The sequence below is a fragment of the Pseudochaenichthys georgianus genome, chromosome 19 (genome assembly GCF_902827115.2).
Source record: "Pseudochaenichthys georgianus chromosome 19, fPseGeo1.2, whole genome shotgun sequence".
Lineage (NCBI taxonomy): Eukaryota > Metazoa > Chordata > Actinopteri > Perciformes > Channichthyidae > Pseudochaenichthys > Pseudochaenichthys georgianus.
In genome coordinates, this window is record NC_047521.1 from 17,682,759 (window position 1) to 17,708,205 (window position 25,447).

The window sequence follows — 25,447 nt, forward strand, 5'->3', positions numbered from 1 at the left end:
AGCCACAATTACGCTGCACACTGTGATGAAAGGATATCAATGAACTACTTATGTCATAGAAAAAGAGTGCAGCTTCAAACATGAAAGCTATTGAAGCCTATGAGAGTTTCAAGTCAATGAATGATCAAAGAAGCAAAAGCTTATCAACGCTGTTTCTTAACACTGAAACAGTGTCATATGGCTGTGGATGCGCTACCACAGTGGCAGTGTTTTTGCCCAGGAACATAATGGCTATTGTGCTTTCTGCAAACATTTTGCCTTTTTACACAGTTGAAACTGCAAAAAGCACACAAAGTGTAGAGGGGGCAGGAGCCCTTTATCCCGATGAAAGGCTAAAGGATGAGACTGACCTTTCTGGCATCAGCTGGGCTTTGGGAACACAATACATGGCGGCAACTCTTTCTGGCCTTTTCCCCTTCAGCTCTGGGCTATGCTTACAAGCCAAAGACTCAAGTCCAAACATCTATCATTTTATACAAAGACTCAAACCCACAGATGCCCCAAACCCCCCCCTTTTTATATTAGACAAACACACACACCGAGTAGTTCCCTCTGTACATCTGTAAACAGACCAGTCTCGTCTGGCATCATAGTACAACTGCAGGCTATGGAAGCAAAAAGAGACAACATATCACTGTAGTTTACATCAACGCAACAGCTTGACTCAGTCCACAGTATCAACACGCCTTTCCTTTAACAGGAATTGAATAACAATTACATTGTGACCTGTATCCACTTAGGGAACGCACACAACCAAACTATGTTACAATTCTCCACGCCAGCAAGATATGAAATGAAAATCCTGACATGGTTAAGTACTAATTTAGAGAGTGCCCCCCACAAATGACCTAACCTAGTATACACCTTTAAAAGCTTTGTTGTTGGGGGGCCACATACCTAAAGGGCCTTTGTGTGATGTTTCAAAAGGCTGCATCACAAGGTTATGGCGGAACAAGGGTCATACAAACACAGAATAGCACTTGTGTGGTATTCGGATGGGGGGGGGGGGGGGGGCAGTTGTCAATTCTATAGGTAAACTCTAGCAGACAGGAGATAAGGTACGTGTGGGCGGACAGACAAAGGGAACACTAGTTGGCATCTGAAAAGGTAAAGAGTAGTAGTTCCTGACGTGTCAGAGGCCTCATCGTCAGTGGGAGAGTATAAAAGGCCCTGGAAGTGTGTCTAGGTTTATGTTACACATCCACAACTGCACAGCCATGGGAAAGGTATGAGCTCACTTGCAATACAGCAACCGTTTTGACAGAGAGAAAAATTTAAGGTTTTGGGTGTCAACTATTTTAACAGTGAAAGAAAATGCAGCAGAGGGTGAGGAGAGGTAGTCAAAATTCAAGTAAAGAAATTGGGTTAAAAAAATGTGAACAATTTAGTTTGGTTATTTCTTAGGGGAAAAACACACTTATAACGGTTTAAAAGAGAAGCTTCTGTGGACATGAGCAATTATATGGTATCTATATAGGATAGATTTGCTGTAATTGTACAACACCACAGTTGACAGTGTTGAGATTGAAGGAGCATACAAAGACTTCTTCAAATTAAATTCAGCTAACACATTTTTAATTGCCTTGATTTTCATCTGTCAAAGCTCTGAAAATAGACAGGAGAGGCTCTGGTGAAAAAGTAATTTAGTTTGTTTAAAGGAGAGCAGTGTCCCCTACAGTCCATTCATGAGTATTGCAACTGGTGCATTTATATACCTAACATTAACTTGTGAGTGACATATGTTTCTCTCTTTTCTAGATTATCTTCTACGAGGGCCGCAACTTCCAGGGCCGCCACTGGGAGTGCAGCAGTGACTGCATGGACACCTTCAAGCACTTCAACTGCTGCAACTCCATCCGTGTGAGCGGTGGTCACTGGGTGGCCCATGAGAAGCCTCACTACATGGGCTACCAGTACATCATTGGCCCCGGCGAGTACCCCGACTACCACAACTGGATGGGCTTCAACAACTGTGTCCGCTCCTGCCAGATGTATGCCCCTGTAAGTCAATCAAACAGACACACACACCCAACCCCCACCCCTTACCTTGCACATTAAATGCCGCTTTAGAAATGGATGTCAATCATTTGCCTTTTGATGTCATTAACAGATACTCAGGCAGGTCATACGTAGCATGAAAGTCTCTTTTGCAAGGCCCACAAGGAGACCCAGTCAGCCTTTAAAAGGAATACGTTACACCCCCCATAAGACTTGGAGCCTTCATTTTTAATTCTGTTAGTCACATTGAGTGTTTTGGCAGTTTGGGAAAGGAAAAAAATATATCCCGTCATGCTCCGAAAGAGTTTTTCTAATCTGCTTACTTAAAGAAATAATAAAAGTCATCATTTGAAATATATCAGCTCAGGGCTGAACGCTCTACCAAAAGGCTCTCTAGGGCTGACGCCTTCCAAACTAACGTAATAAATCTGATTTCTCCCACACACAGTATAGAGGATCCTACAAGATGAGGATCTACAACAGGCCCGACATGATGGGACACACTATGGAGTTCATGGATGACTGCCCCAACCTGTACGAGCGCTTCCGTTACCGTGACATTTTCTCCTGCAACATCATGGAGGGATTCTGGATCTTCTATGAGCACCCCAACTACAGGGGACGTCAGTATATCCTGCGCCCTGGAGACTACAGGGCCTGCGGAGACTGGGGATGCCAAAACCCCATGGTCGGCTCCTTCAGGAGGATGAGGACTGTCATGTAAACTGTACCCATGTGCAACTCTATATAAAAAAGTAATGTAAAAAAAACTACGTGCTTTGTGAGTTTTTTTTCAAAACACATACATGCTACCATGAGTCTGAAAACAACACACTTTGGCCAAGCGGTCTTTTTGGTTTCTAAATATCCCTCTGGATCAATGAAGTATCTTTATATCTGACACTGCTGCTTAATTATCAATATCTCTGGTATATACCTATCATAACAAAACAAACCTTTTCTTTTTGCTGTCCACCCATACCTCACAGTCGGCATGTAGGTTTTTGGCATTCATACCAATAAAGGCAGATGTTGCAACTCTTACTGTCGCGCTGTGAGAAAGTGCAGCGGTACAGTGTTTTCCATAGAAAGAGAGAGCTTTGACAGAGACAAAGCGGCTGCTGCAGCGCACCAGTCCGATAGTGTCATGCACTCTACACAGCCCACTGTGCTGACACGGCAAAGCTTTGTCTCCAATTCCAAAGCCCTGATCCCAGCAGGGTCTATAAAGGCCTGGTACAGCGAACTGAAATGTACACAGTTGCAATGGGCAAGGTAAGCGTGCGTTTCAAAATCTATATCAAAAGCAACTTTAGAGTTTGATAGTATGTTGATCATTTGTAAATAAGGGGTTTAAAAGGTGGGAAACAATGCTGCAAAGTCAATGCTATCAGTTGTCAGTAGTTCTAAATGAGTGTTTACCACACTATACCTTACTAATGGTCAGACGTAATTAGACTTAGTTAGTTATACTTAATTATACTCTGCTTTGCCTTCTGTTGATGGTAATAAAACATAGCAATTGTGTAACTGCTCTTTGAATCTCAATCGCTGTAGCAAAAAAATATGCCAAGACTTTTCTCTTCATGAAAGTATACCACATGGTACTCTGTATTTTATTAAACTTTGCCTCTGGTGCAACATTTGGGACATGTTTTCATATTCCCTTAAGAGTCAACTCCAAAATTCTTTACTTTCTGTAATTCTGTACAAGAACTTTGTTGGATAACGCTAACTTTCAAACCCCTGGCACAGAATACCAAATGATATAGATATAAAACTAAATTACACTAAAAGTCAAGTTATTATTGATTAAGAGTCTGAAGAGCTGGAGGACAGATAGCTTGTCATCTATCAGATAATAATAGCAATAGTTTGTCTTTGTTATAGCCCTATGGTGATAATGTCTACCTATACTGTATACCGCTTGCAGGTTATCTTCTACGAGGAAAAGAACTTCCAGGGTCGTCACTATGAGTGCAGTGGTGACTGTACCGAGATGCAAAACCACTTCACCCGCTGTAACTCGATAAAAGTGGACAGCGGTTGTTGGGTGGCCTACGAGAAGCCCAACTATGGCGGCTACCAGTACATGCTGAACAAGGGCGAGTACCCCGACTACCAATGCTGGGCCGGCTTCAATGACTGCATCCGCTCCTGCCGCATGGTGCCAACTGTGAGTGATGCCTAACACTGTTTACAGCAATGTTCTCTCTTAAGGTTTAGACAGTTTATGACATTTCGTTTCTATTTCTTCACTATTCTGTGCCCAGACCTGTGGCCATTTAAAAAGCCTCTCTTTTTAGCTTGACCTATAACTGCAGCAAAAAGATTTGTGGCGAGAGAAAAATAACATTTAGACTGGGTCATTGGATCAGAACAACTTTAGCACAGGAACTTTATAAATGTATTTGAAATTGCAAAGTTAATCTACTGTGCTGAGTTAAAGTTTAATAAATGGTTACAGTAAATGACATTATGATTATCTCTGTCTTAGTATAACGGCAACTACAAGATGAAGATCTTCGAGCGTTCCGACTTTGGAGGCCAGAATATGGAGCTGAGCGATGACTGCCCCGATCTGAGCGAGCTTTTCCACACTCGTGACATTTCCTCCGTCAACGTCATGGAGGGCTACTGGATTCTGCATGAACACCCCCACTACAGGGGACGCCAGTTCTTCCTGCACCCTGGAGAGTACAGGAGGCACATCGAGTGGGGAAGCAACAGCCCAACCATCGGCTCTCTGAGACGTATCACTGAGCTCAACTGATTCCCAGCTTTTGTCGCCCTTACTGAACCCCACTGTTACCATCCCAACCTCTTGTTCCCCTAATGCCAGCACTGTTTCAGTGTGGTCTCAACACTGTGCTGTCCAAACCTGAAGTCATATATTTTTATGATGGAGGGATTTGGCGCGTCTGATGTTGGGTTCTGGTTTTTCTCGGGCATTGTCGGGTGAAGTTCCTTCCCTATTCAGTGCTCAAGCAACGCTCAATAAATAGTAATGATCTTTTTTTGCTTTGGTCGTCCCAGAGCAAAATGGTTTGCCTCACCAGTCCCTAACCTCCTGTCCTACTGGAATCACAATAAAAGAAAACTTGATGAAAGTCAACTAAAGGGAGTCTTTGTTAATTTTCTATTGACTACTACAGCTGTCACTATAAAAGATCAGGGGGATATGGCTTTTCATAAATCTGAGGAATATTTTTCTCTTTAGTGTGGTGATTGAACTTAGTTCCATCGGACCACAGAGTGACAAAGAAGAGTAACCACCGAGGTCCTAGACCAAGACCGAGAGTTTCTACAGTTTGCCGTGATATCGACATTCCACACACAAAGAGAAATTATCAAGGAAACAGAAGCTTATTCTTTGAAGCTCAATATTAAAGACAAAAAAAAGGGTATCTGAGGATGAGCATGTAGGAGTCTTTATGAGATCACATGGTGCAGAGTAAGCGCGTTGGGTCCATGAAAGATGCCCATATTAGATCCACATCACAGGGCCAGTGCCAACTCAAAGAGTTGGAGTCAAAGTGGTCTGGTATTAGCCCCGAGCATCAAGCTCTCTCAGAACAAAAAACAAAACCCAGTCCACATCCATGCTCATGCATTTTTCATCAGCCCAAGATACTGAACCCTTTCAGAAATAAATATCAATTATTGAAATTGTTAATTAGACACTGCGTAATTGGCAAAGATACACATGAATAAATAACTTTGACCATTAATTATTGATTTAAAAAAAATTGAAGCCCAGTGGGGAGTGCATTTGAGAGTCTCTTAAGATCAAGCACAACAAGAAATATGAGTTTTGGCCTTGAGTAATGTCCAATTAAAGGATTGTCGGCTTTGCTGTACAAGTCCAATGATTTGCCCTCATCATCCTTTTTATATCTGTTGACAACAATACCCAGCAGACAACATAACATCAACAGAGTGCAACATGGGATCTGATCAGCTGGGGTCTGGGGGCAATGTCAGATAAGAGATGAGAGGAAACGTACAGGCTGCCAGTTCTCAGCCACAAATGGAAGCTAATCTAAGGTCATGAAGGGGCAGGGTCTTCAAATATTAATCACATTTAGAAAGTAAGCACTGTGCCTTGCATAGAAACTACAGAAATCAAGTCTATGGTCATTTATGTTTAAAGTTTATGGTTATAACTCTGCAAACTTTACATAAAAAGAACAGTGTGGCAAATAACCTGAAACTCTCCAAACAGCCTTGCTTAAATATTCAGTACAGTAACGTTGCAAAATGTTTTAGGGGCCATAAAGTTGGCAGTGGCACATCAGCAGAGAACAGAACTGGGGTGATGTAAATGTAAAATAAGTTGTTTCCTTGGATTCAAAGGTCAAATGTAGAACCTTTGGGAACCATTTAGATGGGGATTTGACATAGGGTTGCGGTTTATTGTAAATATATGATTTAAACGCAAAATATAATACTTGACTGCAAAATTATGCAGAGGAATATACTCAGTAACCCAACAAAGGAAGCTTTTCGTATCACAACACTCCATGTCGTATTGTTTCGCTAAAAACAGGTGTTCACAAAAGCATCCGAGTATACCACACATGCACCGAAATAGCTACCGTTACTGTAGCAAACAACTTTAATGCAATATTTTAAAATACAGTTCTATAAAACATGTGCATCGAAGAGGCTATACTCAATGTCCCTGGATTGTTCCTTCTCTACCTCAAGTCATTTAGATGATATTTTCAAGGGCTTCACATAAAAAGGACAAAAGAGTGAGATCTGAGTTTTGTCTCCTTCTTCATCTCCGAACCCTTTGGACTTGGTGATGGGATGCTGATTGAAGGGTAAGTAGTGCGATTTAGAGAATGAATTCTTTAGATGCTGGAAAAGAGAGAGAAAATGAAAGAAACCAAGAACATAAGACCGTGATTCCATTATTAGTCTCAGTTCTCCCTCTTTTCATTCTGATGGGTGGATAATTAAACCTCTATAGTATTGTCTTCCGTCTTCTTTGCCCCACTTCCAGCAATGCGAATTCCCCTATGGGCAACTTTAAAAAAGGCCCTTTTTAGACATCTGTTTTTCAAATCAGCACGACTTTTTTCCCCCCATTAATTTGTGTTCTTTGTGAAAGTAGAAAGACTAGCGCCAGGACAGAGATGATCATACGTGTAAAAATCCTCAACATTTCAAGTGCTAAAATCAAAGAAAGTAAGAAAAAAATATCCAAATATTCTTTTTCGACACTTTTCTTTTTAATTCTACAATACTGCTATTATACAACCCTTAAGTGTGCATTGCAAGACATCAGATGGGAGCTCAGAGGCTGGAATGTAACAAAGCTTGATTTAAAAGCAGTCGCGGTTTCCCCCTCCAGCTTGAAGGAGGCAGCTTGTCAATTACTGTTCCCGCTCTGACAGAGGCTCTGGGCGCACAATGAACACGCAGGCAAGCAGCAAAGTATGGAAAAATGAGCACAACTTGTAACAATGATCAAATAAAAAAAACATAAAATGGATGCATACAAGAATTCAAACTCTCATTGCTATGAAACACAACTAGGGTTTCCTTTATATCAATGTTCTTTATACAATAAGTATCTTATGGAATTAACATCTAATACTAAATCATAATCTGTAAACACACCAGTAAAACTGAGATAATTCATTTTATAATAAATGCCAACATAGTAGTGTTATTAGTTTCACTTATGAAATCACTTAAACCAGCACCACATCTAATCAAAATACCCGTGTATTCAGAAGCAAACAACCTGCAATTACAGTAAGAGAAAGAAAAACTGATGATATACTTTATGAACAAAGAAAGCACTTAAAGTGTAATCTGTATGATCCTTGTTGGTAGCACTGAAAGCAGTCAGCTAAATAAAATGTGGTCTAAAATGTATAGATTATGCACAATTATAGCATGAAATTGACCTCGATAAACAATATTAAATAAATTAAAGATATTTAAGATACAACAAGCCCCTCATCATAATACCCTTTTGTATTTGCTGGAGAGAATTGCTAAGTGTGCTGATCATTGACCAGATATATGATTTTGGATGCTTTATGGAAGTTGGAAAACTAAGTACCTGTAATGTATGCGTACATGTATTTTTTGTTTCTTTAAACATTATAATTAGCATAGTTTGAAGGAACCTGAGATCTAAGGTTTTTTCTTTGCAAATGATCTGTAATTAATTAATTGTGCATATGACAATAACCAAGTTGTATTTGGTACAACTTACGCATAGTATTACAATTTTTTTAAATACACATTTCATGAATAAATGTAATGCCATTCATTATCAGTTTTAAAAACACGGCCTGAGATTTCCATATTGAAAAAGATAGTAATTTCAAGCACTTCAGTATAAGTAGTGTGCATTTATGCTGTCTTTAAAACAGTTATCAGTTAATTCCCTTGTTTATTGTATGTGCTATTCTAAAGGTATTGTGTCGTTATATCCACATTACACCTCCTGCAGCAGCCTATGAGGGTGATTTACCTCACTCGTATAATATAATCATACGCTGAGGTAGACTTTAAAACATTTGTTAACTCTCAGTAACAGTCTGAACAACTTTCTGCTTGTGCTGATGAAATGGACTATTGGTGTGGTAAGTTTCTCTCCATGCTGTGTGCTTCCAAAATGTAAAACAGTGACATCAGCCATCACCTGCAACTCATTCCCAGACAGAGCTGCTGCTGGGCAATGCAAACCATTTGGAATAATGTTAAGGCCAAGTGAGTGTTGTGAGTGTTCTGTGGTCTAGTTGCTGTCCCGCTGCCCAGCAAGAGGCTTCCCAACATGCAGCTTTTCATGGAGGTACTTCATGGTACCCTGCTCAGAGAAGTCTGCTGCTGTGTGCCCGTCCCCTCTCAGGACCCACTTTGTGGTGAGCAGCCCCTCCAGGCCGACAGGGCCCCGGGCGTGGATACGAGCGGTGCTAATTCCAACCTCCGCTCCTAAAGACCAAAAGAGGAAGAAAGAGAGCAAGGGAGAAATGTAAAACATCATTTATGTATTGAAAGAGAGTCTGCAGTAGTTTGAGAGAGAACAAACAGCAATAAGGCTGTTGAAAAGATTTCACAGGAATACAGACAACAGATAGATGATATGGGGACATCATCACTACATACCCAGTCCAAAGCGGTAGCCATCTGCGAAACGTGAACTTGCGTTCCAGAAAACACAGGCGCTGTCCAGCAGCTGCAGGAACTGCTCTGCTGTGTCCTCTGAAAGAGAAAGATAGATTGTTAGCTCACAAACTCAAAACACCTTTTCAGGCATGAACATGAGGTTCGGACAACAACAACTTTTCATTGTGATTATGCCATAGAAATAGAGATTAAAATAATGAATTTATGCAATAAACAACACTACATTTAAGAGAAAACCTTAATCTGCGGTTCTGAGGATTACATACATTACAGGTATTCTTTGCAATCACAAATACTAATGTTATCTTAGTACACATCCAGTGCCCTAACCTCAAATCAAGTGAGCACAAAATCTACACATCCTTTATATCAGGGGGATGTAGACAACTATAGGTCCAAATGTCTTTAGTTGAAATGCTAGCATTGTTTAAAAATTAAATACTCCGCAAATGTGTGTTAATAAAATCAGATCACATTTAGCTAAAACAGGTATTACCTTTGTTGAAAGAGTATCTACATATCTACCTATCTATCTATCAAGCAAGATACATATATATATCTACATGTGGTATATGTATAACCACTGTATCATTGGTATAAAATCTATAGGTTACTTACGTAACCCCAGTTCTCAGAGTAACATGAAGTGAGATGTCTCACTATGGGATGCGCCTCAACTCAGCTCGCTGCTGCACAAATGTCTTGGATGGAAACACCCTTGAACAAAGCCCAGGATGTAGCCAGTCCACGAGTAGAATGAGCATGCAGGCCCGTTGGTGCCTGCAAACCCTGAATCGTATAAGCCAGAGCAATCGCTTCCACAATCCAGTGGGAGAGCCGTTGCTTGGTAACGGGCTTGCCCTTCTGAGGGTTAGCCCAGGATATAAAGAGTTGGTCATTACAACGAAACTCTTTTGACCTGTCCATATAGGTACGTAAAGCACGAACTGGACACAGCAAATTCGGCCGCTGTTCCTCAGAGAAACACAGTGGTTGAGGAAATGCCTCAATGTCAATGGGGGTACATGAGCCAACCACCTTAGGTATAAAGGCAGGGTTGGGCTTCAGCAACACTCTCGTTTGCCCCGGGGCAAACTGAGTGCATGAAGGATGTACAGAGAGCGCATGAATGTCACTGACTCGCTTGGCAGATGCCAGAGCCAGTAACAACACTGTCTTCAGTGACAGGTGTTTCATGTCAGCTTCTTCCAGGGGTTCAAATGGAGGTCGAGTGAGCCCATCTAAAACCACTGCCAAGTCCCATAAGGGCACCAGTGACCTGGAAAGAGGGAGGAGCCTGCGAGCCCCTTTCATAAAACGGCAGACCAAAGGATGTTGGCTTGCCGTCTTTCCCTCAAAGCCCACATGGCATGCAGCAATAGCAGCCAGGTACACTTTGATCGTAGAGAAAGCTCTGTTTATCAATTAAGTCCTGTAGAAATGATAGAATCACCCCGACAGGACATTGAAAAGAGATGTGTCCTTTTTCAAGTCACCACTCCTCAAACACCCTCCACTTACAGTCATAGAGGGACCTGGTGGAGGAAGCTCTTGCACTCTGAATAGTGTTTATCACCTTCTGAGGGAGTCTCACTGTATTCAGGTTATACCACTCACGGGCCAGGCCCATAGTGCCAAGCGCTCTGGGTGTGGGTGAAAGATCGCCCCCCCCCGCCTGAGACAGTATGTCCCCGCGTAGCGGGAGCTGCTGCCCGCACAGCAGCTGATATATCTCCACCAGCCAGTACATTGCAGGCCAGTGCGGCGCTATCAGGATAAGTGTGTGGCGTTCTCTCACTCTGGCCAGAGTTGGGGGTATAAGAGCCAGGGGTGGGAATGCGTACAGAAGGACCGGAGGCCAAACGTGCGCGAGCGCGTCCACTCCTAACGGTGCGTTTAAATCGCGCATTAAAAAGAACAGCTAACATTGCGCATTTTCTTTTGATGCGAACAGATCTACCGCGGCTCGGCCGTAACGCACCCACAGCTGACTCACAATTATTGGATGTAGAGTCCAGTCTGCATATAGTGGTGCACCTCTGGACAGCAGATCTGCCCCGAGGTTCATCACTCCTGGTACGTGCGTCGCTCTCAGAGAGAGGAGACATCCGCAGCTCCATAAGATCAGTTTGCGTGCCAGCATGTGTAACTGGAGAGAACGCAAACCCCCTTGGCGGTTCGGTTCATACATGATATTATATGGTCGTGTTGTCTGTCCTCACGAGGACATGATGTCCTCTGAGAAAAGGCAGAAAGCGTTTCAGGGTGAGGAACACCGCTAAAAGCTCCAGATAATTTATGTGTGACCGTTGGAGGTCTCTGCTCCAGAGACCCCTCACAGGTCGACCTTCTGTGGTGACCACTTTCCGCGATAGGACAGCACCCATAGGCACGCCCCGTACTAGAAAAGTCGGGTGAAGCCAGTGGCGCAGTGCCATTACGCATTTCATAGTGACCATCACTCTCCGCGCGCCATGATGCGCGGGAAAGATTACAGTCTGGGCTGGGGACAACATGCTCTTTTCTGTGTTTATTACGAAACCCAGGTCGAGCAGGTGTTTTACGAGGACATTCGTCTGCGTAATAGCCTCTTGCTCCGACTGTGCGAGAAGGAGCCAATCGTCCAGATAAGTGTCCGGTAACTGCTAGAATTCACTTCAAGACACTGGTACTTGCGTACCATGCTGCGAATGGATCTGGCCCTTCCTACATCCAGGACATGGTTAAACCGTACACCCCAGCGCGTGCTCTGCGCTCTGCATCAGCCAAACGACTCGCTGCACCCTCGCTGCGAGGGGGACCCAAGTTCCCATCAGCAAAAACACGTGGGTTTGCTATCCTGGCTCCAAAATGGTGGAATGAGCTCCCCATTGACATCAGGACGGCAGAAAGCTTACACACCTTCCGGCGCAGACTGAAAACTCATCTCTTTCGACTCCACCTCGAGCGATAGAATTACTAACAAAGAACTGCTAACAGAGCACTTATATACTAATAAAGGGCTGGCTTATCTACAGCCAGTTGAGTAGCACTTGAAGTACTTGGCTCTATGAAACCTGATGTACTTTATGATTCTGTTTTCTTCAGGGTTGTGTCTTCCAGGTCGATTGTACTTATTGTAAGTCGCTTTGGATAAAAGCGTCAGCTAAATGCAATGTAATAAGTTGCCAGGCGAATACCCTGTTGTCTTAACGGGGCTATCACGGCTTCCGTACACCGTACAAACACTTGTGGGCTGAGAGACAGACCGAAGGGAAGTACTCTGTACTCGTAACAGACACCCTGAAAGGCGAACCTCAGATATTTCCTGTGTGGGTAATATACTGGGATGTGGAAATACGCATCTTTCAGGTCGACTGATGTGAACCAGTCGTTTTGGCGCACGAGACGCAACAGAGATGTGTGAGTGAGCATTCTGAATTTGTATCTTTTGAAATATTTGTTCAGAGCTCTCAAATCTAGTATAGGCCGAATTCCGTTGTTGGGAACGAGGAAATACTTGGAATAAAAGCCGCTCTGACTCTGTTCGGAGGGTATTATAGATATAGCCTTCTTTTCTAGTAGCGAGAAAATCTCTTGCTCTAGAATATGGGCCGACTCTCCCCGGGCCTGTGAATACAGAATGCCCGAGAAGTGACGGGGGATGACAGCGAATTGGAGCCTGTAGCCCCGTGTTATTGTCTTGAAAACCCAAGCAGAATCTGTGAGCATCCTCCACTTTTCGCTTCTCAAAGCGAGCGGAGATGTCACAGCTCTGTCGTCTTCCCTCAGTGTCTCTATTTGTTGTGTTATGGGGCCCTCTAGTATCTGAACACGGTGGTACCCCAGGTTGACAACCCCGGCCGACACTGCGCATGCGCGTGGCGGTGGTGCCTTCACAATCCCGTCTATTATCCGCTTTTTGAGAGAGGCCGTAGACGCTCTCAAAAGAGGGGCAGACGACAGACTGTTTATTGTTTTTATTGTTTTTCTTTTCATTTGTATTGACTGCGCCCTTGGCTTCAAGCCTGGAAACGACAGTGGAAAATGATTTATTAGGAAACAACAATGAGCAGAACTTGCTGTCTTTGATGTTAAGTCCATTTCCCTGATGGCGCGAACTTGAGGATGACGTTCTGGCATCACTCGAGGTGGCGGGAAGATGGGGGCATGGTGGCACCCCGAAAACACATGAGCATCTAACACTGGAACGTGCTCTGGAGCTGGGGAACACGGAACTTCCAGCTCCTTCGTCGAGGAGAGGAGAGGTAAGGAGAGGACGCTGTCAGGCCGCCCGCTCCTCCTTCCTCGCCTGGTGGCTGAAAACATGGGTCGGCTGCGCCTGAGCGGCAGCTGCCGGAACCGGAGATTTTCTTGGCCAGCTCCCCCTCGCCTCGTGCCTGGGCTGGGGCTGGGGACCCAGGACGGGCTGTGGTCTCTGCTGCTTCGGTATCTTGAACCGGGCAGGACGTGAGACAGCTTGAGTGAAGGCCTGCCGCGGGACCATTGGAGGTGGCGGCTGGACCCTTCAGGGGAGACAGAGCTGGAGAGCCTCGTCTCCCTTCCTTTTTGATTCGCATCTCAGCTGCATCGAAGCTAGAGCGGAGCCAAATATGCCCTCGGGAACAATAGGCATGTCCAGAACATCCTCTTTTTCCCGGTCTGGAAGGTTCGTCAGGTTGAGCCACCTGGCTCTCTCCTGTACCACCATAATTCCCAGTACTTTGCCCGTGGCTTGGACTGCACAGCGCTGCACACGGAGGCAAATGTCCGTGATCGCCGCGATCTCGTCCTACACGGCAGGCTCAGGTTTGCTCGACAAGTCTTCGCAGAGCTCGGTCGGTCAGCAGCGAGGAGACGTTGAGTGCCCTGGCGGACAAAGCTGCGGCTTTATAGGCCCGATCTGTCATCGCTGACTGGAACCGGTCTGCCTTTGCCGGTAGCATGGGGTCCATGCTCGGTGTCGAAGCTAGCTTCGGTTGGATGTGGGCTGCCACCAGCGGTTCCATGGGCGGCATTCGGAGCAGGCCGAGCCTCTCCATACCGTCACAGTCCAGGGAGGAGGCACCCTGGATTGGGGCCTTGCTGCTGAAAGGGCGGTCTCTCCACGAGACCGATACCTCGTCCAGCATCTCTGGAAAGACTGGAAGGAGCTGCCTCTTCGTCCTTGCTGCTTGGGGCAAGTTCTTCCCCTCGTAGTGAGATCTGTAGGTCTCCTTGGCCACTTCAGGCCATGGGATGTCCAGCCTGGACGCAGTGCGTTGACACACGGCCTGCAAGCCCATACTTAGGACGGGCGAAGCTGGTGTGCTTTCGCCCGGGAGAGCGGACATCGCTCCCGGCTTTGCAGCCTGAGCCGATGAAACGAAGATGTCATCCTCATCCGAGTCGGACAGGAGGAACTCAGAGGTATCCTCTTCGTCCTCCATATAGTCCAACTCCAGGACATCCTCCGCGGGTGGAACCATGGTGAGGTCCAGTTGGGAGCCCCAGCATGACATAGCGCGGGGCTCCGCTCTCGCGGCTCTTGCCGCCACCGGGTCCCAGCCTGACACGGCGTGGGGCTCCGGTTCAGCGGCTGCCGCTGTTGTTGAGCCCCAGCCTGACACAGTGCGGGGCTCAATCTCTGCGGCGGACACCACCATGTCTTGATTGCCGGCCGGCGAATCAGCGGACATGAGGGGGTCCCGTCCCGACAAGCTAGCTTGGCGTGCTAACCGTCAGCGGAGGCTCTTAATGGTGAAGCGGGTACAATGCCCGCACGAGCCGGGGTTATCGATAGCCTCCTAACCCTAACCCTAGCAACAGGTATGTTACTAGCTTGAAGAAAAAAAAATCAAACCTTACCGTTATTTCGACAGAAAGAAACGGCGAGGCAGATTACAATATTAACTGGTATGTTAATATTGTTCAGTCTTCTTGCAAAGCAAAAAAGTAACCGGCAAGCGCCCGTCGACCGAATGTTAGCTTGGGTTCAGTCTGTGGACCGTTAAGCTAGCCCGGTTACTGATAATTCGAGATGTGCTCTGAAGCGAGAAGAGGTGTTTGAATGACGCTGCGTCGTAGCGCAAGCTACTTAAAAGGGTGGGTGGATTCCCTGACGTCAAGATCACCAGCCAATCAGGATTGGCGTAATGAGATTGATGCTTCTGTTTGCATACGCGTTGAGCCGCATCCCATAGTGAGACATCGAACGGAGTGTTATGAATGAGAACTGGCTTTACTTTACCAATATTTGATTGACAGGAAATAACTAGTACAAATGCGTACATTTTAATGTATTGAAGTACCTTCTGTGGTCACCAGATGGCAGCACATCCTTCACTGCAGTTGAGTAATCCTCAATGTAGAAATGCTCACTTTTATTCTGATCACCAAAAAGAGTCATGTGAAATATTTGGCATATTTCAACATTTGATCGAGGAATTTGCACTTCATGATGTTCCATGCATTCAAAAAGATATTCCGCAGAATGGTTCTTTGTCTTGCAGATGTAGCGTCTTACAAACGCTGCGTTTTTAAATACAATTCTTTAGTTCCCATCAATATTTTATGATACTCTCTAAAATTGCCTGACAAATGAAGGAGTCACAAAAAGGGCAATATGTTAGTCTTCAACACTGTCTGCATGCAATATGGCAACAGCCTTTAAAATCAGGAAATACTCTGAACCTGGCACAGAGTGGTTCAATCAACATGAGTTACAAGAATGTGGTGTGATGGCTCACTTGAAAGACAAAACTGGCCCAAAGTTATGACAGGGACGACTCTTTTAAACTGTGTTTTAGCATCTGCTCTACATTTTAAAAAGGGCTCTGTCCCCTACGTTAGAGTCACACAGGGAGGCTGTGCACTCATCCTGACAACAAAGTGTCACTGCTCATTAGTCCCTGTGGCAGGAAGTGAGATGAATGGGGAAGGTGAATCAAGGGAGTGAGAAACTTGATGAATATCAGACACCTACAGGTAGAAGCAAGGAGCAAGACAAGACTGACCTAGACTCAGTACTGCTGTTTGGCCAGGGTGCGGTATGACGTAAATAATGCAAGACTGCATCTTTTTGCCATTTTTAAAAGCAATTTGATGGATAAACACAACAAAGACAATACTAGCACAAACAGGAAGGGCCACCTACCGTTCTCTGTGATGATGACGTCTGTGTGGGAGCTGCCATACTTGTGAATATGGTCCACGGCCTCCTGCATGCTGTCCACCACCTCCATGCAGCACTCCAGGTCACCGTACTCCGCCCGCAGGGACTTTGCCTCTGATGGGCTGAATGTCAGGTAGGAAGCAAGGTGGGGGCCTGCATGAATCTTCACCTGGTGACACATTACAGAACAAAGATAAATAAGAGACAAGTAGACTTGTACTGAAGACTATATTTAGTATGATACAGGAAAATGAAATAATATTTATTCTGATTGGACTTAAGTTTAGAAAGTATCTTCAATTACACCAATGACTTTTGTTTGATATTGAACTTTTAATGAGTTTTCCTTGTGGTTTTTGAGATAAAGCCATTTTCTTATATTTAGCCTTTGAGCTTAGGGGACGACTGTTTTTCTAAAATATGTATTGCAGGCATGCAAGTTTATTAAGGAAATGTAAAAGCAGCCCCATAGACAAATATAGTATGATAATAAATACTCATTTTGCGGCTAACTGGTTTCACCGTTTAAATATTTATTCATATGCTGGCTTTGGCAAGACCAGAGTAAATTTACAAAAGGAAATGCAATTGTTTTATAAGTATTGCTAATGTTATATCGATGAATAGGAACACATTTCAAGATCAGTGTTTTACCCGTTCAGTGCGAAACATGTCAATGATCTGATCAAACAGTGGAGTCCTGAGGATGTCCCTGTGAATCAGCAGACTCTCCATCGCATTACAGGCAGCCGGGTAGTCGCACTTGGAGTCTCGGACTGGAACGAGAAAATAACAGTCAATAACTGCTATATTCCTAGTCAGTTAATAATTGAGCAAAGTACAAGCTAACAAACACGTCTGGCCTTAATGGCCTACCAATACTACACATCTTAACATTTGGTAAATGTATAAGTATTGTTAATAAAGTACAATCGTGTACACATGAACTTCCGCACACGTCAGACAAGCTTCTTATGCTGACCAATTTTGATGACTTTGTCAACGCTGGCTTCTGCATCGACGTACACATGGCAGATTCCCTCGCTGTGACCCAGCACGGGGATCCCCTTTGCCGCCCGCTGAATGTTTTTCACCAGCTGGGATGAACCTCGAGGGATGATCAAGTCGATCATCTTGTCCAGTCGGCAGAGATCCTCAACCTCCTCACGAGTGCTCACCTGGAAGCAAATACAAATGTGTCAATCTCAGCAGCTACAGGCTGTACAGGCTTGATTGGGATGATGTATTTTCATGCAGACTTGGGTCCTCCCAGTCCATAAAATGCTGTATATAAAGTTTGTATTGCCTTGTAATACATGTATAGGAAGCATATTTTACCAGCTGTACTGCCTCTTTAACTCTGTGTACGGAAAGGGCTTCCTGGGTGAGCTGGTGGAGGACTCGGTTGGTGTTGGCAGCCTCCTTGCCTCCCTTCAGCAGGAGGGCATTGCCAGAGGCTATTGACAATGCTGACACCTACAGAAAAACAATGTTTTGTAATATTACTTCAGATATTACATTTTTTTTGTCCATACATTTTCAGATTATATTCATTTCTTTATCTTGTTAGCATTTGCCAATACATTACCAAATTGCCAGATCTGTGTGTGTAATGGCTGCTCTGTCTGTATACCTGTGGCAGACAGTCGGGTCGGGCCTCAAAGATAACGAGAAGAACTCCAATAGGCACAGTGATCTGCTCCAGCTCCAGGTTGTGAGCCACCCTGGTTCTGCGCAGCACTCGACCCACACTGTCCTGGGCAGCCACAGCGATCTGATGCAGGCCGAGGGCCAGGCTGTTCAGTTTGGCAGGAGATAAACTCAGTCGCTTCAGCATGGCTGCTGGCAAAAGGCCTGTAGGGAAAAAAAACACACAAAGTTACACTTTGGCATAGGGAGAAAATGGGTCGGTTGCCCTCTGGTGGAGAGGCACAGAAGGAAGTCAACTGTCCACAGAAAAAGTTAACAAAATCTGATTTTTATTTTATTCGTAACATTTGAAAACAATATACACAATGAAAGGGGTATCATGTTAATAACATACATATGAGAACATTGTGTACATAAACCAGCCCCGAAATAATGTATGTTATGGTTAAAGACTCTTTCGTCACCTCACAACACTTATTTTGAGTGCAATTCATTTTCTAAAATAAAAAAGACACAATGCAAAATAAACAAAGCCAAATATGAAATGGACTGACACTATGATAATTATTGATTTTTCAAATGTCTTATAGATATCGCAATAATATTCTTATAGTGCCAGCCCTAACATTAATAGGAAAAGGGAGTCTGCTGAAAGCGTATGTATAGGTACTACGAAGCTTCATCATCTGCAAACCTGACTAAATGACTTATTGTGGGCTTCTGTTACCTGTATTTACAGCCAGGTCCATGTCCATTTTATTGGCAGCCAGAATCTCTTCCTGTCTTTCAGTCAACAGCTCTGCTAGATGGCAGATGATCTCACTCCTCTGACAACAGGCAACAAAACACAGGCAGGAGGATGAGCACATCTATCCACAAGAGGTCAGTGTTTCTCTGCATCTGATAAAAGGTAAGATTAGGCCTATTCTTTTAGGTGTGTATAATATATAGTAAGATGTTATTTAAACTATCACCCATAAACACAACTGACAAGAACACAACAATGGGCATTATTAAGACATTGTGGCACCTTGTCTGGGTGCAGAGATGCCAGCATTCTTCCAGAGTTACGTGCCACTTGTGTCTGATGCTCCAGAGTTGGGCCTGGTGAAGGGTCAGGGACAGACTTCAAGTTTATCCACTATACCGCCAGGTTATAACTTAATTTAGTTTACAACTTGTTTCATTTCATACAAATGTAATGCAGGATTGATACACATGTGATAAGTTGTTGGTAGAGAAAGCATGCAGCCCTAGTGAAATCACCTGCAGGTTTTATCTCGGAGAAGAAGGTTCCCACCTTCTTGCCCTCCACAATGTCAGTGATCACATGACCCGTTACTTTAGGGTGGGTGCCGTTGGCGATGACCACTGAGGTGCCACCTTGCAGAGCCCACAGGGCAGCCTTGACCTGCAGGAAGAAAGACAAAATCTCAAAAAAGGTCTTTAAAAAAAAAAATGTATCATTGATATCATATGAGGGGAGACAAGATTGAAATTGTACTCTTAAGTGTAGTCCAGTGATTCCAAAACCAAGGGTTGGGCCCCTCAAAGGTTTCACAAGACAAATCTGAAAGGTTGTGAGATGATGGATGGAGAGGAAAGTAGAAAGGAGTTCACCTACACAAATCTGTTTTTCATGCTACGGAAATATAACAACATTTGCTTATGTTGGGGAATATTTTATCATTTGAACAGCTATGTAAATTAAACTGGGGAAAAGTTTAGAGGGGGAATGTGTCTTTGGTGGAACTGCCAGCATCTCAAAATCTGAATGTGATATAGTGCCCAAACTACAATTATTTTTTGTTTAAAAGATCACAAGCCATAAAGAAAAAGAGTATGACATCACTGGCTTATAGCTTGCCCATCTGATGAATTTCCACTGAGACTTTAAAGTTGAATGAAAATAATAGAGTTTTCAACACAGTCTTTGACACCATACCTTGGCCTCCATGCCTCCAATCCCAACTCTGGACTTTGTGCCATATGTGATGGTGTGCTGGTCCCCAGGGTAGAAGATGTCAAGGAGCTTGGCGTCATCTGTCCCAGGGGGGCTGTCGTACAGTCCTAAGTCATTTACAATTGTTACACAAACTATCAGCCCACAACTTGGTATCAAAATGCACAACAAAGCACGTACAATCCTAAAAACAAACAAACTGATTATAAATAGTTGGCTAAAATGATTCTCAGTATTTTTTTTTTGTATCTTCTCAATTGATACTGAACGGATCATCAGCCATGTCACACTCACATGCACACACACCTCGTGGCAACCCCATCAGTATCAATTTCAAACATGTAGGCAGAAGGTGTGTGTTTGTCTCTCTATGACTCTCAGTTGACCCTGTTAGGAGTGGGGGGGGGGGGTTCCCAGTGAAGAGTGCAGACAGATGGTGTTGTTACCTAACAGCTGACCCATACTGTTGTTGTGGTAACACACATACCTTCCACGTCAGACAGCGCGATGAGGAGGTCAGCCTTCATCTCCACAGCTAGCCGTGCCGCCAGACTGTCGTTGTCCTTAATGCTGATCACCTACAGAGCCAGAAAAGTGCTGAAGTAAGCTCCTGAAGACAGAAAGAAATCTGCAAACGGCCTTTTCTTAAAGGTTATAGGCTGGCTGATGAACAAATAAAACAGTGCAAAACAGTCCTTGTGACAGAACACAACACTTTGCTAGGGAGTGCAACACTGAAAGGGAGACATTAACTTTTTCAACAAGAGGTCCATTCATTGAGCATGGGTTCAAACCTTTTTTTGCATAATGAACTAAATACTTCAGAGAAACAGCCAAATGAAGTCCATGCAAGTTTACATATACATGCAAGGGATAAGTTCAGTAAAAATTAAATGCAAACCTATTATAGATTTTCATAAAATAGTCTCTTTTATGTCAACAAATCCTGTTTAAAGAGAGAGAGAGCGAGGCAGAATTATCCCCAAAGAAAAGATGTGTTAGTGATTTCTGCAGGTAAAGGAGGGTCGTAGGGCTGCTCGATTATGGCAAAAATCATAATCTCGATTATTTGGGTCAATAATTGTAATTGCGATTATGAAATGCGATTATTCATTGACTTTGACTTTGAAAACATACGATTAATTGAGCAGCCCTAGAGGGTCTACCTACAGAAGTTAGCCCCGGGCCCCCTCTGACAGCACTACCTCTCGAGTGACAGCATGCACTGCCATCCGGACCCCTCCCATCATGTTTGTGCCTTCATGGTTGAGGGCAGACCTGCTTAGGTGAGGCCGGCTGGCAGAGGTGTTTCATCGTGTGAGGATGAAAGAAAACACTGCTGCTAATGAACAGTGACGGTCTACACTTTATCATCACCGTCTCCTACGATCACTTCGGCTCCCCTGCTGCCACCATCACCGCTGTGTACCCCCCCCCCCCATGCTGTCTGTAACCACATTTACCCCCTGCAGGTCGCTGTTGGGCTCCGGCGGGGGCACCACAGCGTCGTTGGTGTTGATGATGGGCACGATGTTCATACGCAGCAGCTCCTGCAGCGTGCTGTTCAGATTCTGCCTCTTTTGGTCATCATGGAAATCCAGATTTGTAACCAGGACCTGACAGTAGAGTTAACAGAGAGCAGTGGGTGAGAGAGAGATCAAATATGACACTGTAATATGTTTCTTGATCATTATTTCAAGTCATTATTTTACCTGTGCAGTGCAGGTGCTGTATTGGGTGAACATGGCCTCATACAGCGCCATCAGCCCACTCTGTCCAGCAGCAGCACAGGCCCGGGCCTCCAGTACCGGCACCGACTGCCGCACAAGGCAGTAAATTGTTACATAGATTTTCTGAGTAATCAGATTAAGCCTTCAACTAGAGTTGCAAAGATGTTTTAATTAGTTGTCAAGTATTAAATAAAATGCCAACTCAAAAAATCTGATTCTAGCCTCTTATTTGAATATTTTCTGTTGTTTTTTGTGGACAAAACAAGACATTTAACAAAGTCACCTTGATCAATATTTTTGACAATTTTCTGACATTTAATAAAACAGACAACTGAATATATAATGAACATTCTTGTTAGTTGCAAAAATGTAAAACCGTAAGGGAAATACTTTATCATTACTTGAAGCCTAGCCTAAACATATTCCTCTACCTTTTCTTACCATGTCATTGAGCTGATTGTGTCCCGAGTGCAGCGCCTGCCGGACGCTCTGGGACAGCAGGATCTCATGTCTTAATCTTTGCTTGCCAAAGGCCACTGCTCCACTGGTGACAATCATCATCTCCCTGCCTTGATTCTGCAGCATGGCCACCTGCAGGCCGATTCACCCAATTAGGAAATAGACAACAGCTGGGCTCACTTGTTTTCACATTCATGCTCCAAGGAGGCAGCCTTAAAATGTTGGTTCAACAAAATTACAACAAGGAAACATTTTTTCTTACCTACCACTTGTGATAACGAGCCTTGATATTATTTTGTATTAGTTTTAAATGTCAGACTTGTCTTATTTTACCCAAGCCAAATACCATGGGGTCAATGGGATTATACTTGCAGAAATCAAGAACAGTTACTTCAAAGCATGTGTGGTTTAACATGGCCTTTTTATTCAATTACACCTAAATTCAATTGACCCATTGTACTGTTGTGGTAAAATATTCCAATACCTAGGAAAATAAATCTGCATGACTTGACATAAGGAGGTTGGCAAGACACATTTTTATTTAAGTAGGAGAATTGTCTTGGAAGTTATTCAGAACTTTAAACGTATTTTTTTACTATACTGGTTTATTTGTCCTCCCACCTGCTCCACAATGGAGGCCAGCCTCCCCAGAGCCAAGCCACATTCATCCCCACGGGTGACCACAGCACTTCCCAGCTTCACCACGATCCTCTTGGCCTGGCGCAGTTCCCCTCGGTGTGCAAAGGAGCTCCCATGAGCCCTCCCCTTGGGAACTGTATAAAAGGATAAGAAGTTATTTGTACTTGACTGTTGAAAAGGAAGTGTTTTAGCTCCATTTTCAATGTGGTTCATTGCGAAACGGAAGCAGGAGTAGTATGAAGTATGCATCAGAAGAAATAATACCTAAATAGACTAATCATTCAGGAGAGTACAGATAGGACTGTTATTAATTAATTGGATTTAACAGTGTATTACTATAGCTTTATATTTGATTTCATCACTATACAATTCCATGACTGAGACAAACACAGTAAAGCCCTCCCCTTCATTCATCTGTAACGTGGGAAACGGATAATCACAGCCTTCAAACTGCCACATCAGCAGAGCAGGCAAAATAGCCTGTGCTGTGCTGACATTACACATCTCTCTTTACCAATGAAGCGCGAGAGAGACAGAGAGGGGGACAGAGAGATCCTGACATCTTGTTCAGACTAAAGTAGATCTGAAATCTCTCTGCAAACACAATATCCCAGTCAACGTTTGCACAGTGTGTTCCATCATGTTCACAAGGAGCACTTTACAATTCGCCACATCTGCCAACAGACACTTTTGACTATGTTGACATAACACAATGCACATTAATATTGTGTACTTTCAGAAAAACGAGACACATTTGCAAGCAAAAGCATTATAAATCTGAAAATAATTATTCACATTATTGATTAGTCTGATTATGTGAAAGAATACATAAATAAAAATGGCCATCCCTGAGGCTCAGAAGACCTCTACAAATTGCTGGTTTTGTGAGAGCAAGTCTAAACCCCCCTTTTTTTTTCTTACAGTATATAAAACAGAAAAAAGCTTGATACATAATCAAAACTGTTTTAGTTTAATGCCTGCAACTAACTTTTTTTATTGAATAATCTGTTGATTATGTTTCAATACATCAACAAATTGTTGGGTCTGAATAATGTAAGAAAACTGTGAAATAATTCAATCATAGGTGACTAAACCAAACGATAATTAATAAAAAGTGTTGTTTGCAGCACTCAGAATTCAGTTAACTTTCACATGAATTAAAGTAATGCATAAATCCCCAGACCTAATGCTAGAACTAGAACATGTTTGCTATTTTTGCTTTAAAAAGTACTTATGATTAATCACATATCAGAATACTTTAATAATCTGACAATAATCCAGATTTGTTTTGCAGCGAAAGAGCATTTATATGAGCATACATAATCTACTTGTATTAAAAGATCTGGGGTTGCAAATTTGTTGTTTTACTTTTCTGTAATCCAGGATGCTGGATGACTGAAAACAGACATCAAATACAGTGTTTACATGGGATTAAGTGTGTCACAGAGTGGCTGTGCAGCATGGCTTGCCTTGTGTCAATGGTCTGGTGAGAAAACCACATACTCTTCTCCGGTAATCCAAATGGTTCCTAGAACACAGGGTCAGCCTTCGTAGCAGCATGGTCAGTGTAGTGTCTTTACTGTGACAGGTGCATACAGAGAGTGAGAAATGTAAAACATATCAGTATAAAACACATTCAACCGTGGTGGTATTAAAGAGAGTAAATAGAAGTTAGTAGTATATCTAAATTGCAACATAAAAGTGATGCATTGTATTGAGATTTACAGTCAAAACTTTATTATCCATAGGCCTACTTGTTCCCTAGATGCTAAAGTGGTGGAAAAGCGTTGGTTCTTACCTGAATTCCAGAAATCCCTATTTGGCTTGTCCTGTGTTTGTGCTAACCCTGTTTAACGTCTTCTATTGAGTTTTGATCATCTTATTTAACCCGTTATTCCTGCGTTTATCACACAAATACTTGAGCAGAGGTGGGCTCTGCATGTGCACGCTCCTCCCCTGATGGAAGAGCTGCCTGCTGATGAAACGGTCACTGCTGTTTGCAAGTTAAAAAGGGCGGTGTTTCCACATTGTCGGTAAACACATTTGCAATTTGAGGACTCACAGCAAATGTTGTCAGTATTTTTCGTGTTGACATTCAAAACACATTTTGTTTTACAACCGAAAAGTCTCGTAAATTGGAGAGGTATTGGCAGGAAGTGGCGTAATGGCCGGCCGGGGAAATGCAGGAAACGAACGGAAAATACACTTTCAACATAAAGGCATCATCATTTATTTGTGAAAACACAGATAACTTGATATTTTGTGTAGCCTATTAATTAAATATGTAATGTTTTCTTTTTATTCACGTCCATATAACTGTCCGATAAAGAATAGAATAAGCCACAATCTAATATTTAATAGTAGAGTATGTATCCATTTGCGTTGCCATTGACCCTGTAACCCTCCATGTTTTATGCATAACATAGGCCTACAGAGCCATCACAGTTTAAACCAAATGTTTTCCGTAACGTTTTTTAATCTTCATCTGTAATTATTCTCAGTTCATCAATCTGAAACTAATTTTTTTTAAACACTGTTTTAGGAGGAACCAGCTTTTATAACTAGTTTACATTACCTTGTGCACCTTTCATTTGCACCATGTGATGGAGAGATCACATGATCACAGTAGAGATGAAAGTTTCTTTACCTGCACTATCCTGCTGTGAATAAAAAAGTAACCCAAAGCAGACTTGACTGACACTGGGACTTCCACTGCCCCTA

At 43.3% G+C, this 25,447-nt stretch overlaps 3 protein-coding genes across 3 annotated transcripts; 2 read left to right on the plus strand and 1 right to left on the minus strand.

The window, feature by feature from the left end:
• Nucleotides 1–1,217: 1,217 nt before the first annotated feature.
• crygmxl2 (crystallin, gamma MX, like 2) lies at nucleotides 1,218–2,722 on the plus strand. Its single transcript, XM_034108141.1, has 3 exons — nucleotides 1,218–1,226; nucleotides 1,759–2,001; nucleotides 2,447–2,722. Exons 1-3 carry the CDS (start codon nucleotides 1,218–1,220, stop codon nucleotides 2,720–2,722), a joined length of 528 nt encoding a protein of 175 aa, XP_033964032.1.
• A 1,179-nt stretch (nucleotides 2,723–3,901) lies between these two features.
• crygmx (crystallin, gamma MX) lies at nucleotides 3,902–4,980 on the plus strand. Its single transcript, XM_034107117.1, has 2 exons — nucleotides 3,902–4,174; nucleotides 4,496–4,980. Exons 1-2 carry the CDS (start codon nucleotides 3,902–3,904, stop codon nucleotides 4,769–4,771), a joined length of 549 nt encoding a protein of 182 aa, XP_033963008.1. The 3' UTR covers nucleotides 4,772–4,980.
• Nucleotides 4,981–7,255: 2,275 nt separating this feature from the next.
• On the minus strand, nucleotides 7,256–24,666 carry aldh18a1 (aldehyde dehydrogenase 18 family, member A1). Its single transcript, XM_034107721.2, has 18 exons — nucleotides 24,525–24,666; nucleotides 24,196–24,305; nucleotides 22,709–22,860; nucleotides 22,070–22,219; nucleotides 21,611–21,715; nucleotides 21,362–21,514; nucleotides 20,386–20,476; nucleotides 19,881–20,005; nucleotides 19,202–19,346; nucleotides 18,966–19,039; nucleotides 18,663–18,762; nucleotides 17,919–18,139; nucleotides 17,624–17,761; nucleotides 17,268–17,463; nucleotides 16,940–17,061; nucleotides 16,268–16,454; nucleotides 9,133–9,228; nucleotides 7,256–8,958 (listed from the first exon to the last, which is right to left on the minus strand). Exons 2-18 carry the CDS (start codon nucleotides 24,284–24,286, stop codon nucleotides 8,762–8,764), a joined length of 2,343 nt encoding a protein of 780 aa, XP_033963612.1. The 5' UTR covers nucleotides 24,287–24,305; nucleotides 24,525–24,666; the 3' UTR covers nucleotides 7,256–8,761.
• Nucleotides 24,667–25,447: the final 781 nt, after the last annotated feature.

Bases quoted from the DNA above. Each gene is read 5' to 3' on its own strand.
- crygmxl2 (XM_034108141.1), top strand. The intron at 2,002-2,446 runs GTAAGTCAATCA...TCCCACACACAG, and splicing joins CCTGCCAGATGTATGCCCCT to TATAGAGGATCCTACAAGAT.
- crygmx (XM_034107117.1), top strand. From the start codon at position 3,902: ATGTCTACCTATACTGTATACCGCTTGCAGGTTATCTTCTACGAGGAA. The intron at 4,175-4,495 runs GTGAGTGATGCC...TCTCTGTCTTAG, and splicing joins CCTGCCGCATGGTGCCAACT to TATAACGGCAACTACAAGAT.
- aldh18a1 (XM_034107721.2), bottom strand. From the start codon at position 24,286: ATGCTGCTACGAAGGCTGACCCTGTGTTCTAGGAACCATTTGGATTAC. The intron at 21,515-21,610 runs GTAAAATAATGA...CTCTACTGTCAG, and splicing joins ACAGCACCTGCACTGCACAG to GTCCTGGTTACAAATCTGGA. The intron at 19,040-19,201 runs GTGATTTCACTA...ACCCTTCACCAG, and splicing joins CTCCGAGATAAAACCTGCAG to GCCCAACTCTGGAGCATCAG.